General features: G+C 43.6%; 1 protein-coding gene across 2 annotated transcripts in view; it reads left to right on the top strand.

Annotated features, from left to right (window-relative positions):
• The window catches only part of PTPN1 (protein tyrosine phosphatase non-receptor type 1), a 93,880-nt gene extending 80,433 nt beyond the window's left edge, over window positions 1-13,447 (top strand). For both annotated transcript variants that reach the window (XM_053247613.1, XM_053247614.1), the window contains 4 exons: window positions 1,271-1,480; window positions 5,062-5,223; window positions 5,843-6,075; window positions 9,611-13,447. In XM_053247613.1, the coding sequence (XP_053103588.1) occupies window positions 1,271-1,480; window positions 5,062-5,223; window positions 5,843-6,075; window positions 9,611-9,800 (795 nt within the window). In that variant the 3' untranslated portion in view covers window positions 9,801-13,447. The remainder of the gene's footprint in view (window positions 1-1,270; window positions 1,481-5,061; window positions 5,224-5,842; window positions 6,076-9,610) is intronic.
• The last annotated feature ends 720 nt before the right edge of the window (window positions 13,448-14,167 follow it).

The following is a 14,167-nucleotide window of genomic DNA, read 5'->3' as shown; positions in this document are numbered from 1 at the left end:
ATACCTGCTTCCTCTACACTGAAGTCCCAATCCTGACTTTCCCTGCATGTGTCTTTAAAAACACTCACCAGTACAGTTTAACTATATAGTAATATGTAATTGGGACTTGCTTCAGAGTGAAGGCTGATGCCACTGATTTTGGTAGATCTTGTTCAAAATTAGCATATTTAGAATTAAAGTGTTAGCCATGAACAGCATGGTTAGCACTGATAAGCGCATGGGATTTTTGTCTTTTATTCGAAGATTTTTGTGTCTGTGAATGCAAGACACTACTTTGTGCTTATTGTAGGATTTAGCATTTAGGGCAGCTATATGGAAGTTGCCAACCATACTTACTCAGTCATTTAACCATCAGGGTGGATTGAAATCTCATCCCTAGTCACTCTTATTTGTAATTCAAGGAGAGTTTGTTTATTTCTTATTTATATTTCTATACTTCCCTTCAACCTAAATCCCCAGGGTGGTTAAGAATATAAAAAAAATTCAATAAAAACAGAACAAATACAGCTAAAAGTTTAAAAAGAGCAAAGGACAGTTCATTGGTCAGAAGCCTCGATAAAAAGGGCAGTCTTCACTTCTTAGTGGCTGACACCTTGTGCAGTGTCCCATGGGTACTGTTAGCACTATGGGAGCTGCACGCTCATAAAGTGTTCATGCACTTGCACAAGAGTCTTGTACAAATGCTGAAATTACCTAAGTGCAGTTTCACAAGGTACTGTCGCCATTTTCAGTGGTTGCATTTGTGCAGGAGTGCTCTTGGGTATCTGCATGAACACTTTCTTTTACAAGCACACAGTACTTTCTGTGGTGCTAAAGCCCACGTGTGTAGAGAATGTTGGCCAGTGTCTGTACTTTGCTTAAGATACAGCATTTTATTCCTGTGCTACTTTATTTGAGATGGGAAAAGCAGTGGGTTATATCTATTCAGACGCCTCACTGCCACCTTTCATAGCTAGCTTTAAAGAATCTTTTCCCATGTCCCACAGTAAAATACTCCTTGCAGAATCTCAATGAAAGTTCCCCGGCACAGTTTAAAATGCTCTGTGGAATGTGTGTGAGCAATTTTGATGTAGCCCTTACTGCAGTAAATGTCTGTTTAAATGCAGCACTGTTGTGAGATTTGTGCTTGTAAAGGTTCTTTGCTAAAACATTTGGATGTGATCTCTGTACTTATTTTTAATCACTGAAGCATTATTGCAGCAATAACCTAAATCTCAATATGCTCTTTTCCTCCTGAAACCTACACTGAAAACATTTTTGTACTTTACAGTCACAGGAAACTCGATGCATTCTGCACTTTCACTACACAACGTGGCCCGACTTTGGAGTCCCCGAGTCTCCAGCTTCATTTCTCAATTTTTTGTTCAAAGTGAGAGAAACAGGATCACTAAACCCTGAACATGGACCCATTGTTGTGCATTGCAGTGCAGGAATCGGGAGATCAGGGACATTCTGTTTGGTGGATACTTGCCTCCTTTTGGTAAGAACTTATTTGTAGGTCAACACAAATGAAGCATTACATAGGAAGCTGCCTTATACTGAGTCAGACCATTGGTCTGTCTAACTCAGTATTGTCTACACAGACTGGCAGTGGCATCTCCAAGGTTGCAGGCAGGTATCTCTCTTAGCCCTATCTTGGAGATGCCAGGGAGGGTACTTGGAACCTTCTGCTCTTCCCAGAGCGGCTCCATCCCTTAAGGGGAATATCTTTCAGTGCTCACACTTCTAGTCTCCCTTTCATATGCAACCAGGGTGGACCCTGCTTAGCTAAGGGGACACGTCATGCTTGCTACCGGCAACCATTTTGTCTGATATAGTAAGTGTGACTCAGCTGCAGTGGGATAAGAGCTTAAATATCTTTCAGAAACGTTGGCCATCCATTTTGGGACATCTATTAAATATACTTTGCTTTACCATCATCCCGGTTCAGGCACTTGCTGGGATGGAAATAATCCTTCATGTGATGGGAACTGTAGGTACCGATCCCTCCACTTGGTGTGAGCACTCCTCATGGAGGCCCATGGTAGGTGGATGGTAGGTGTTGGTGGACTGCTGTCCTCCCTGGATCCGGTCGGCCCTCCAAACTGGATGGAAGAGCAAGGAGGAAACTGGTAAGAGAGGTTACCAAGAGGCCAATGGCCACTCTGAAGGAGTTAAAGGACTTCATGGCAAAGAGTGGTTGTTCTGTGCATGTGACAACAATTTCACGAGCGCTCCACAGATGTGGCTTGTTCGGGAGGGTCGCAAGAAGAAAGCCACTTCTCAAGAAAGGCCACATTTTGAGCTTTGCCAGAAGGCACCTTGAAGATTCTGATGCCAAATGGAAAAAGGTCTTATGGTCAGATGAGACCAAGATTGAACTATTTGGCCTCAACACCAAACAGTACACCTGGCGTAAATCCAACGCAGCTCACCATCCACAACACACCATACCTACAGTGAAGCATGGAGGTGGCAGCATCCTGTAGTGGGGGTGTTTCTCTGCCTCAGGGACTGGGGCTCTCGTTAGGGTAGAAGGAAAAATGGATGGGGCAAAATACCATCAGATTCTGGAAGAAAACCTGCTACCCTCTGCCAGACAGTTGAGGATGGGCAGAAGATTCACCTTTCAACATGACAACGATCCGAAGTACACAGCAAAATTGACCACACAGTGGCTGAAGGAGAAAAAAGTGAACGTCCTCATGTGGCCCAGTCAGAGCCCAGACCTAAATCCCATAGAAAATCTGTGGAGAGATTTGAAGATAGCAGTCCACCAACACCTACCATCCAATGTGACCGAACTTGAACAGTTCTGTATGGAGGAGTGGGCAAATATTGCTCCGTCTAGATGTGCAAGGTTGATAGAGAAGTATCCCAACAGACTCAAGGCTGTTATTAAAGCAAAAGGTGGTTCAACAAAATATTGACATGGGGGGGGGGTGTGATCCTTTTTCAATCTCAGTAATTCTTGTTTTTTATTTCTGACACTTTTTCTGGACTGTAATTGTGATGTTTTTCAGTTGGATGTTATAGGTTGCATTGGATAAGTACAGCAGGTGAAGGGAATTTTCTTTGTGTTTTCATTTCAGGATGTAAGGGAACCAGAATTTAAGGTCTATCAAAGGGGGTGATTCTTTCCTATACCCACTGTACATGTGGTGGCCCAATTCATGTGATTTCCCCCTCCCTCATCATAGGGCAGGGGAGCACTACAAAGAGCAACACGCAACAGCCATTGTTGCTGAGAGCTGCGGACTAAATTTTTTGCGTTCTTCAGAAAATCCTGTCCTTCAGAGATTTCCAATTCAAAGCTAGAACAGGCCTTGCTTCAGTGAGGTCTGTCTTTTGTTAGTCAGTACCACCCACTCTTCCCCACACCCTCTCTTTGTCTTGTTTGAATAAATGTTTTCTATTCTCAGTTGAATTGCGAAAATGCTGAGTTTTATCCTCTCTAATTCTTAATACATGTTCAGACTTCTTGCAGTTGCTTTTTGAGCAGCTGTCCAGCCTTTAGACCTTTTAATTAGGTTTTAATTAGACACAATCGTTTCTGGCACAGATAGGAATTGGGTAACAATCCCATTCTGTTCTCCTCCCTTCTAATTTTGAGATGCTGTATCTGGAATTCTTTATTTTTGCCAATTTGTTGTGTAAAGTAAAAAATCTATGCAAGTTATTCATGTTGCAGACGCTGAATTGCCTTGAAGCATCATTGGATTTTTAAGCTATCCTTTTGGATAGCTCAAGCTTGCTGTTTATCCAGATGATGTGTGGTGAGATAAATCGGGAGGAAAACTAGTTAGCTCTCTAATGGCACGAGGGGAGAGGACCCAAGGATGATCTGCTGCCCAGAGCTCTGAAATCATAGAACCAAGCGCGAAAATGATTTTAGGGATGTGCACGGTCCGGAGAAGTCCGGACCGGCACCGAAGGGGGGCCTTGTTTTTAGGGCGGGGAGGGCTTGCTTAGCCCTCCCGCCTCCTTGCCCCCGCCAGCGCCCGTATTGTACTGTATAGGGGCGCTGGAAACCAGCCCCCCCCCGCCGCCGCAGCGAAATAACCCCTAAAAGCAGCCAGCCCTCCCTCCCTCCCAGCTACCTGCCCGCCCGCCCGCCCACCCACTCACCCAGTCGCTCACCCCGGTGAGTCACCCGGTCGCTGGATAAAAAGCGAGAGGAGCTCCGGTACAGAGCTCCTCTCGCTTGGAAGGCCTCCAGCAGAATGGTGGCTTGCGTGCGCGCCACAAACCACGCCGTTCTCCGGAGGCCCGGTCTACCCGCCAGGAAAGGGCCGGGTAGACCGGGCCTCCGATCGCTGGGTAGACCGGGCCTCCGATCGCCGGAGGCCCGGTCTACCCAGCGATCGGAGGCCCGGTCTACCCGCCGGGAAAGGGCCGGGTAGACCGGGCCTCCGATCGCTGGGTAGACCGGGCCTCCGGCGATCGGAGGCCCGGTCTACCCAGCGATCGGAGGCCCGGTCTACCCGGCCCTTTCCTGGCGGGTAGACCGGGCCTCCGGAGAACGGCGTGGTTTGTGGCGCGCGCATGCGCGCGCACGCAAGCCACCATTCTGCTGGAGGCCTTCCAAGCGAGAGGAGCTCTGTACCGGAGCTCCTCTCGCTTTTTATCCAGCGACCGGGTGACTCACCGGGGTGAGTGACTGGGTGAGTGGGTGGGCGGGCTTGTGGGCAGGTAGCTGGGAGGGAGGGAGGGCTGGCTGGTTTTAGGGGTTATTTCGCCGCGGCGGGGGGGGGCGGCTGGTTTCCAGCGCCCCTATACAGTACAATACGGGCGCTGGCGGGGGCAAGGAGGCGGGAGGGCTAAGCAAGCCCTCCCCGCCCTTAAAGACATACCCCCCACCCGGACCCGGACCAGGCAGGGCCGGACCGGTCCGGCAGTTCGGCCATTCTTTGGAATGGCTGCCGGACCGGTTCGGACACACCACTAAATGATTTCATAGGACATCAAGTAGCCCTACGCATTTTTGGTGCCTTAGATGCCTTGACACAAACATCTTCCAACTATTCTGCAAATAAAAGGTTGTACTGGAGCACAAGCTGAATGTCACCTTTCTCTGTTTAGATGGATAAAAGGAAAGACCCTTCTTCTGTCAATATTAAGCAGGTTCTTCTAGAAATGAGAAAGTACAGAATGGGGCTCATACAGACAGCAGACCAACTTCGTTTCTCTTATTTGGCTGTTATAGAGGGAGCAAAATTTATTATGGGAGACTCTTCTGTGCAGGTGAGTGTTGCTAGCTGAATATCCAGTATATCATTGCTTGTCTTAAGTGTTAAGACATTGCACATGGCCTGGTCCATATTTCTGTGAAAGATCAGTATGTAGAATCATGGGCCTAGAAAAGATTCAAACGTGTGTTTAAAATCTAACTTTCCCCATTTAAGAACAGTGGTCTCCATCACAACCTCCTACAAACAAAAGAACATAAACCAGATTATAGGATGTCACATGTTTGGTTGCAGGTTCCTGACCCGGGGACAATTCCTTATGCCTTGCTATGCTGAGCAGGAAAACATTATGTGGGAATAGCAGCTCCTGCTCTGGTGCTACAGTGAATCATTCTCTTGCACATTCCCTCCTGTGTCTTGAAGCAAATCAGCACTCCATCAGAGAGGAGTCTGTCTGCTGAGTAGTTTGCTTTTGCTTTAGTAGCACCGTGCCACAGTGATGAACTGTTGTTGATGATGTCGTTGTTGACAATAAGTACAAACTACAGTAACTTAGAAGTTAAGACACTGATAGTCCAGAGTAAATCCCCAACTTCCTGGGGCATCCTGGAAAGCTTGTTTTCATGATTCTTGTCTTTTGGAGAAGGTTAATGAGTTCCCTTTGTACACTGAAGGAGCAATGGAAAGAACAGTCCAATGAAGACTTGGACCCACCACCGGAACATACTCCACCACCGAGACCACCCAAACGAACCATAGAAATGAATAATGGGAGGGTGCATGAACACGTGGAATTATTTCCAGATCCTCTGGGGGTTGAGGAGATGATCAAGTGCACAGTCAGCACTGTGGAAGAGAAGGTGCCTGATGGCAGAGATTGCCCATCTGAGCAACTAGACACGGAAAGGTAAGGTGGAAAGGACTCTTTGGGAAAACTTTAGCCAGTTCTCATTGGCAGGCTGCCTTGCCCTGCATCAATGTATCTAATTCTTTCTTCCTCAGATTTTTATTCATGCAAGATGTAGGGGTGTAGCCAGGTTGGAGTGGGCCCAGAGACAAGATTTCAAAGTGCCCCCCTGAACTTAAAATGCTCCCCCTCACTGAAGTTTTTGTTTCTCTCTCTCTCTCTCATGTGCCACAAAAGGACATCATCCTAAATTATTTTTTAAAGGTTTTGTGAATTGTGGACGATGCAAGTCATTTAAAGAGCCCCTGGTGATGCAGTGGTAAAACTGCCGCCCTGTAACCAGAAGGTTGCAAGTTCGATCCTGACCAGGGGCTCAAGGTTGACTCAGCCTTCCATCCTTCCGAGGTCGGTAAAATGAGTACCCAGAATGTTGGGGGCAATATGCTAAATCATTGTAAACCGCTTAGAGAGCTCCGGCTATAAAGCAGTATATAAATGTAAGTGCTATTGCTATTGCTAATGGTACTGCTGTTCTGGTAGCTCCAGGTCTTAACACTCACATCAATTTCGGAGGATGAATACCACTGAAGAAAGCCCGGGCGGGTGCGCGGCTGGGGGAGTCAGTCATGTGACTTGCCTCGGGGGGGGCTAAGGCAGTGGGCGCCCAGACAACTGTCTCCCCTTGCCCTGTTGTTATTACGCCCCTGGCAAGATGTAAGGCATGACATGATTTCCGAGATCAGTGTATAAAAATAGGGATAGAGATGTGAAAGCTGAAGGGAATAAAAGCTTTCAGGGAGTCCCCATGTTGTCTGCATTTTTCTTAAACCCCTACTGCAAGGACAATTTGCAGCAGGGAGAGTGGGGGGGGCTAACTTGCTCAAAATAAACAGTTAAATGGATTTTTTAATGAATAAAACAATATTGTTATTTCTAACCTTCAAATCATCCACATGCTGTTTAAGAAACACAAGTCTGAGGTACCTTATTTAAGCATTAAAAACAGTGTTCTTTATTTAAGAAGGCAAAGTAGTTGTAAAACAGCTAATTACTTTTTTTTTCTCGTGCCTTCAATATCTTCTGGAAATGGTTGGTGCTGATATCTTCCTTGGGAAACTAGGTCAAGTTCACAGAGACATTGGCGAGTGTGTGCCTAGTTAAATGTTCTCATTCAAAAGAGCCTATTTTTAATCTCTGCACTAAGATAAGAATGAAAAGGGTCACTTCTTTTGCCACATCCATTTTCGGTGGAAGTGAAACATTATCGGTGGAAGTGAAACATTGTCAGGGTGGAACGAAACATTAGGTGTTGTCCCATGATCCTTTTTAGAGGGAAGAAAGTCTCCCAAAGCAAAAGTGGAACTACACAGAATGTGCTGTTCCGCCTTCAATTGCTTAAGGGATGTTGCAAAACCTCAGAGAAGCAGTCTATCACTTTAAGGGCTTTTGGGAGATGGCGAAAGGCTTTCCCGCTCTGCTAGAGGAAGTTGAACATCAAAACACCTCTTTATTGGAGGGCTTGTTCCCTGTTAGTTGGAGAAAGGAAAGGTGGTGCCATCAAGTCTGTGTTGACTCCTAGTGACCGCAGAGTCATGTGGTTTTCTTTGGTAGAATACAGCAGTGGTTTACCATTGCTTCTCCCACACAGTATGAGATGATGCCTTTCAACACCTTCCTATATCGCTGCTGCCCAGTATAGGTGTTTCCCATATTCTGGGAAACACACCCGTGGGGATTTGAACCCACAGCCTCCTGCTCTCTAGGCAGGTTGCTTCCCCGCTGTGCCATTAGTAAAGTATGCAGTCAAGTCGGTGTCGACTCCTGACGCCCACAGAGCCCTGTGGTTGTCTTTGGTAGAATACAGGAGGGGTTTCCCATTGCTTCCCGCCACGCAGTATGAGATGATGCCTTTCAGCATCTTCCTATATCGCTGCTGCCCGATGTAGGTGTTTCCCATAGTCTGGGAAACATGCCAGCAGGGATTCGAACTGGCAACCTTCTGCTTGTTAGTCAAGCATTTCTAGAAGCTCCAGCAGTGTTCCCTGTAACAGGCATTCCCAGATGTTGTAGACTGCAATTCCCATAATCCCCAGCCAACAGCCACTGCAGCTGAGGATGCTGGGAGTTATAGTCAACAACATCTGGGAATCTCTGTTAAAGAGAACACTGAGCTCCAGTAACAGAGCACACAAGTTATTAAAAGCACGGAAGAGATGAAATTAGTTGCACCTCTGAACACTAGATGTCACTGCTGCTCCATGTATGACAGCAATGCTGGAATTTGACTTGGCCCTTTTTATTTAGAGCTGAGTCAATACTCTCACAGAATGCTCGTTCCCATGAGTGCTGAAAAGCACTTCCCGTTTTCTGCAGTAGTTAAAACAGTTGTGATATGACACTGTTGTACTTGATGCTGTTCCCCTTTACTCAAACTTGTGTATTGCTTCATAGCAGAGCTCTCTTGAGCGGTCCACGTGGAGTTAAAATAATATCTTCTTTTTTCCCCTCACCATCCTTAGCCTTATTGGCTTTTGCTGCTATTTCAAGCAGATAAAGTAGTTTTCTTTCACACTGAGATGTACAGAAGGAAACTGAGATGTGCAGAGCTGGGAAATTATTTCTACAGGACCACATGACTGTTGGCTTCATCTTCATCCTTCCTTTCCTTGACTCCAGCATAGTGACAAGTTTTTGTTGTAGCCAGATTCAGTCGTCATGCTGTACAAGTGTACAGATGTCTGTATGCTCACACATGTTTCTGTGAATGACTCTACCCGTGTTCATTTTAAAAGTGAACAGGCCCATTCAATGCATGGTAGAGATAGAAAGTATACTTCTTTACCTGTGTTCAGCATAATATATGAATGACTGTACCTGTGTACAGATTTGTACCTGGGTACACTGTACACTCGTAAGAGTGTTGAACATAACATGTGAATGGGCCTTGTATCACTTTTTGATTAAATTAGGGTGTGGTTTTCATTCATCAGTTATGGTTCAAGCCTTTCCCTGTCTCTGTGCCTTCAGTACTTTTATGGGCATCTTTGCAGTTGAATCAGAGATCCCTTAAAGTTTGATGTTCTATTTTGGTCAGCTTAAATGCCCTTATCAGCTGTCAGTAGTTGAGAATGTGCAAATGTAGCACTGATTTCTGCCCAAAGCAATATGATTGATGTGTGTATTAGAAAGGTCTATGACAGTTCATCATTTAAGTGAAGTAAATTCTGCCCCTTCTGCCAAACTGCCTTCTGTGGCTGGAAAAGCTTGCTCTCTTTGTAAGACCTTTCCTGGACCGGTGATAACCCATTTTCTACCAGTTAGTTCATTCCCTCCATTGCTTTTCTTCGTCAAAATTTCTTCATCAAAATTCTTCCTTCACCTTTTGTCCTGTGTGCTTGTCTCGGGCCATAAGCCCACAATCACTTCTGTGATCAAAATCGGTGTCTGCCAAATATTGGCATGCTCCAGCCCATTCTGTTGCAGCTCCTTTTCACAGGTGGCTGATCTGATCTGTACATTTACTGTTGTTCCACAGCACTAATCAAGATACTGAGCTTAGGAAGAGAACTGTTGACACTTCACCACACAGTGAAGAGTTGCCGAAGCCAGAAGAAGAGGATGACGAGAACATGATGACAACTTGGAAACCGTTCCTGGTCAACATCTGCATGTTTACTGTCCTCACAGCAGGAGCATACCTCTGTTACAGGGTATGTTTTCATTGATGGACATGCCAGCGATGGTACTGAAAACGCCAGTAACTTGACCGGTGTTTAACCTGTTTCTATAAAAGCTAGAGGGGGCATCCAAGCCTTGCTCCAGTGGAAGTATATCTTTAAGTTTGAGAAGCTGGAACTTTGGTTAGGGCTTAAAGAGATAATTGATGCACTAGGGTTTAATTTTAGCCCTATGGTCCCAAGAATAAAATATTCTAATCTCAGGGCCTTAAGATATTCAGGAGTAAGCAGAGAATATGCCAAATAAGTCTTGTGTTTTGTTTTTGTTTTTCATTATTTTTCCTTTTTTTTTTTAATGGAATAATAAGAGTTTACAACACATTGTTGTTTTTTTTAGTCTCTTAAAGCTGGTTTTTGTTCAGTGTTTTTTCAGAAAAAGAAACTAGGCACAAGTGAAAGTTGCTTGTATTCTCCAAGTGTTTGTAACCAAATACATAATTGGATACTTAACAATAACAAAACCACTACACACCCATACCCACCCACATATACACACACCCCTGACGAATGTACACCTTTTTGAAAGGGAAGAGCTCTTTCCCACCTGCCTTCTAAAGACTGAGGGTTCAGTCTCTAAAGAACCACTTCTGTGCCACCTCTATTAAATCAGTGGCTGCTGCTCAGAAGCCCCAGTGAATGAATAGAGATTGTATAGTAGCCCCCACCGCACACCCCAGTTGGATGGCACCCTGAGGTTTTTTTGGGTTTCTTTTGGTCAGGTTTTTTGGCAGTGTAGATTATATGGATCTGCCTTCCCTTGAGTTAACCATTCTCAAATAGATTCTTGGTTTCTTTATGTCTGTTATAACGGACATCTGCTATTGCTCAGGGCATCCCATCAGGCCAAATTCTACTACTGTTTTCTCCTTCCTTTTTGGATAAAATGAATTGTATTCCACCACCACCACCACCTGTTGCAAATCTTCTGTTGTACTCTCCTTGCACACATATGCCTATTGCATTGTACCATCTCTTCTTAAAAGTTGTTCTTCTATATAGCCTTGGTGATAGGGGAAGGGAAATGCCACCAACACATGTCCACCAGCATTTACCAATTGCTTCAAAGTGTTAGTTTTTAAAAGGACCCTTTTAAAGCCTGATTATTTGGAATGTAAAATGCAGTTTCACTCTAGACTTGCCACATGAAGAATGTGCTTTGTGTTCAGATTAGAATTAGTTTTTAAAACCTATGTTATAATAGCTCCTCTGTATCACAGAGCATCATTAGGGATGTTTCTCATTAAGTCTCCAGTAGCGAATGTTGGGAGCAACTTTCTTTTAAAGAGAAGGTCAACAGAAGTGGCAATAAGAGCCACCATTAAATGACTAGAAACTAGTCAAGATGCAAGCCGCTGCGTTTGTGGTTTTTAGTTTTGTTGACTTTTTGTTTGCGGGAGAGGGGGGTGGAATTCAAGATTGGCTTTTGTTTGGTTTAAGATCATGCTGTTCAGTAGCCGGTCTTAGGTGTCTGAGTCTTCAGTTGCTTTAGAAAAGGGCCTGCTACCCTAATTCAGAACAGATTCATGGTCCCTTCCCAGTTGTAAGTGGTTCCATCGGATGATGATTTGAGGTTTTTTGTTTTTGGCACAGCCTAGCTTAAGTGACCATTGCTGCTAAGAAGGTAGAAATTTGATCAATCATGATTTGTTTTATTTTGCTAGATAGACCATTTGACTTGAGTAGTAAGGCTGACTTTGTCAACCCCTTTTTTTGTGAGCACCCCAAATAAAAATAGAAATTCTTTACCTACAGAGCAGAGATAAATACATTCATTAAGTTTGTAGTTATTAAAAGTAAAACCATGACAGCTGATCTACAGTGAGACTAATCAGTGCTTTGAAAATTCTTCATTCTAGTTTTATATAGCACTTAACTACCATCTTCCCTTTTAAAAAATATATTACGTAATAGACTTTTCACTCCATATTTATTTCTATTCTTCACTCTTGCAAATTTTTGCTCTCCCCCACTTTTCCCCAAGAACCAATGAGGTGTTAATTAAGAGTCTTGGTAATAAAAGTTAAGCTTGCATAAAGGGCTTTCAAAAAGTACAATAACAAAAATCCTCAGGTAGTACTGGGAATCTTACAAAAAAGTTACCTGTGAGACTGATCAGAGAAGAATTTGGAAGAAGGAATATTGTTAAGCAGTCAATATTTAGTAATAATATTGGAAACATGAAAAATACTGATATGAGTATAGAAAATGGTATAATATATAATGGCTCATCTGTGTATTTTATGATATGGTATGTGATTGCTTTGTCCCCATCACACTCATTCAATATGATATTGTTCAGAAGCAACATTTGTACCCCATTTTTATTCAAATGCATGTATAAGGTCTCCTAAAAGTGTCCGGATCAAAAACCATGCACTTGAAAGGTGAAACAAACTTATATTTCTGCTTACTGATGTGCCCAGATTATACTTGCATGATCTGATCATTTAAATGGCTGTGGTTCCAAGGGTGTCGCTGAAGTGTCTTCATTCAGCCAATAGATTGGTAGAGGTGTGTGTGTGTGTGTGTGTGTGTTTTCTCTTTAAAAAAACAAAAAAAACAGGTAACCTGTACCTTGCCTAATATTTGGCATGACTTTCTATTCAGATTTATACATATGCCATGTAACCCAGTTGTGTATCACTCATTTCAGCTGAGTAAGTATAGTACAAACATTCCAGAGTGTGTACAAAGTCATATTCACACCTCACGTGCGCGCACACACAAACTCACACAGGAGTTTTCTGCAGCAAATAGCTGAAACCTAAGTTTCCCTGATAACATTGAGCTGGCTTGCCAAAACACCCAGAAAGCCATGTTCTGCAAAGGTCAGTAGAACCAAAGTCTGTGCTTTGTTTCATATAGGGATTTTTTTAAAAAATCAAAGCTCTTGAAAATAAGTGATAAATGAACCATAATCTTCCTCATAGAGGAAAATGGTTGAATTCAGAATGTGTCTCCTTAGAATCCACAGTGACTTGATTGTACTATCCTTGCAACCCTTCAGCCAGGAAGAAGTAAAGATCTCTCTCGCTATCCAGAGAGGGGCAGGGGAAATCAGCTCCAGCTACCATGTCCCCTTAGACCAGCCAGTGTAACTATTTGCCTTTTACCTATTTGAACTTGAGAGAGACTTGTACTGTAGTGAAAACATACAGTAGAATGCCCTAGTAAAGCCCAGTGAGGTGTGTGTAAGGCTTATAATGCTGAACTGTAAGCATTTTGTTTTGATGTCCAGTATATGTATGTAGTAGTTTGGGTGTGTATATACAGTAGCATTTCAAAGTGGATGTATTGGTTAACCTATTCTTGGCGGGGGGGCGGGGAATGGAAAAAAAATATCCATGTTTAAACTTGTTAGGAAGTTAGTGAGCTGCTCTGCTATATGCCTTAAGCAAATATTTACTCATCAGGTCTTTCTTTTTTACAGATTGCCATAGAGAACTTTTTTAAAAAAAATAAAATTTAAAAAACAAGCTAAATGTTTTGGTATAATACATTTTCAGGTATATTGTCTTTTGTGTAAGACGCTGCAATGACTTCACAGTTTCAGTAAAACTGTACAGTTTTTCAACTTCTCATGCAGAATTTCAGTTTTCATTTTAGCTGCAACAATAAACTTCTTTTGTAAAGAACATGTGTCTGAATCTTTTTTCACTTCCTCTCTTATTGCAGTTGCAGGGACTACACATTCAGCCATTCAAACTAAGTTTCTTCTGAACTGCACCTTTGTTTAAGGGTGGGGCCTCATGATAAAGTAAATATAATACTACTGCCAAAACCAGCAACTTCTCTCTTCTCTTTCCCCTGCCCCCAAGAAAAGCCTAGGGCAATTTAGCAGGGTGTTTTGCATTCCTTTGTCACATTAGCAAACGGTGTGGAGCAGGGATGCAAGTATGGGTTAAATTGTCCTAGACCTTTTGGAGAAGGGAACTGCATGCCCTATTTTACAACAGCTGCATGTTCAATGCATCATCTAGTTTGGCGCTTAGCCTGCAATCCTATACATATTTACTTTGAAATCAGTCCCATTGAACAGACTGGAACTTGCTTCTGAGAAAACATGCGTAGGATCATGGACATTGGGGAAAGGACATAGGACAAAAACTTTATATGCAGTGCCTGGCTGCAAGCTGTTAGGCCAAAGCTGGCTTCTGTCTTGTCTGAATGGCTGTTGTGCCCCTTGACTATAATATAAAACTGTTACTTTTACTATAATGTAAAACTGTTGCCTACTGGTTAGCACATCAACATCTAGGGCTGTATTAAGCGCTGCAGGAAATGAGCACGTCATCTGGTCTCCATGTTGAGCGAAAGGAATAAGAGCAAAGACTTGTGCAACAGGCTTTTACCCC

The sequence above is a fragment of the Hemicordylus capensis genome, chromosome 4, assembly GCF_027244095.1.
Source record: "Hemicordylus capensis ecotype Gifberg chromosome 4, rHemCap1.1.pri, whole genome shotgun sequence".
Taxonomy (NCBI): Eukaryota; Metazoa; Chordata; class Lepidosauria; order Squamata; family Cordylidae; genus Hemicordylus; species Hemicordylus capensis.
Note: the sequence above shows the minus strand (reverse complement) of the source record. Positions and strands in the feature narration are given on the sequence as shown.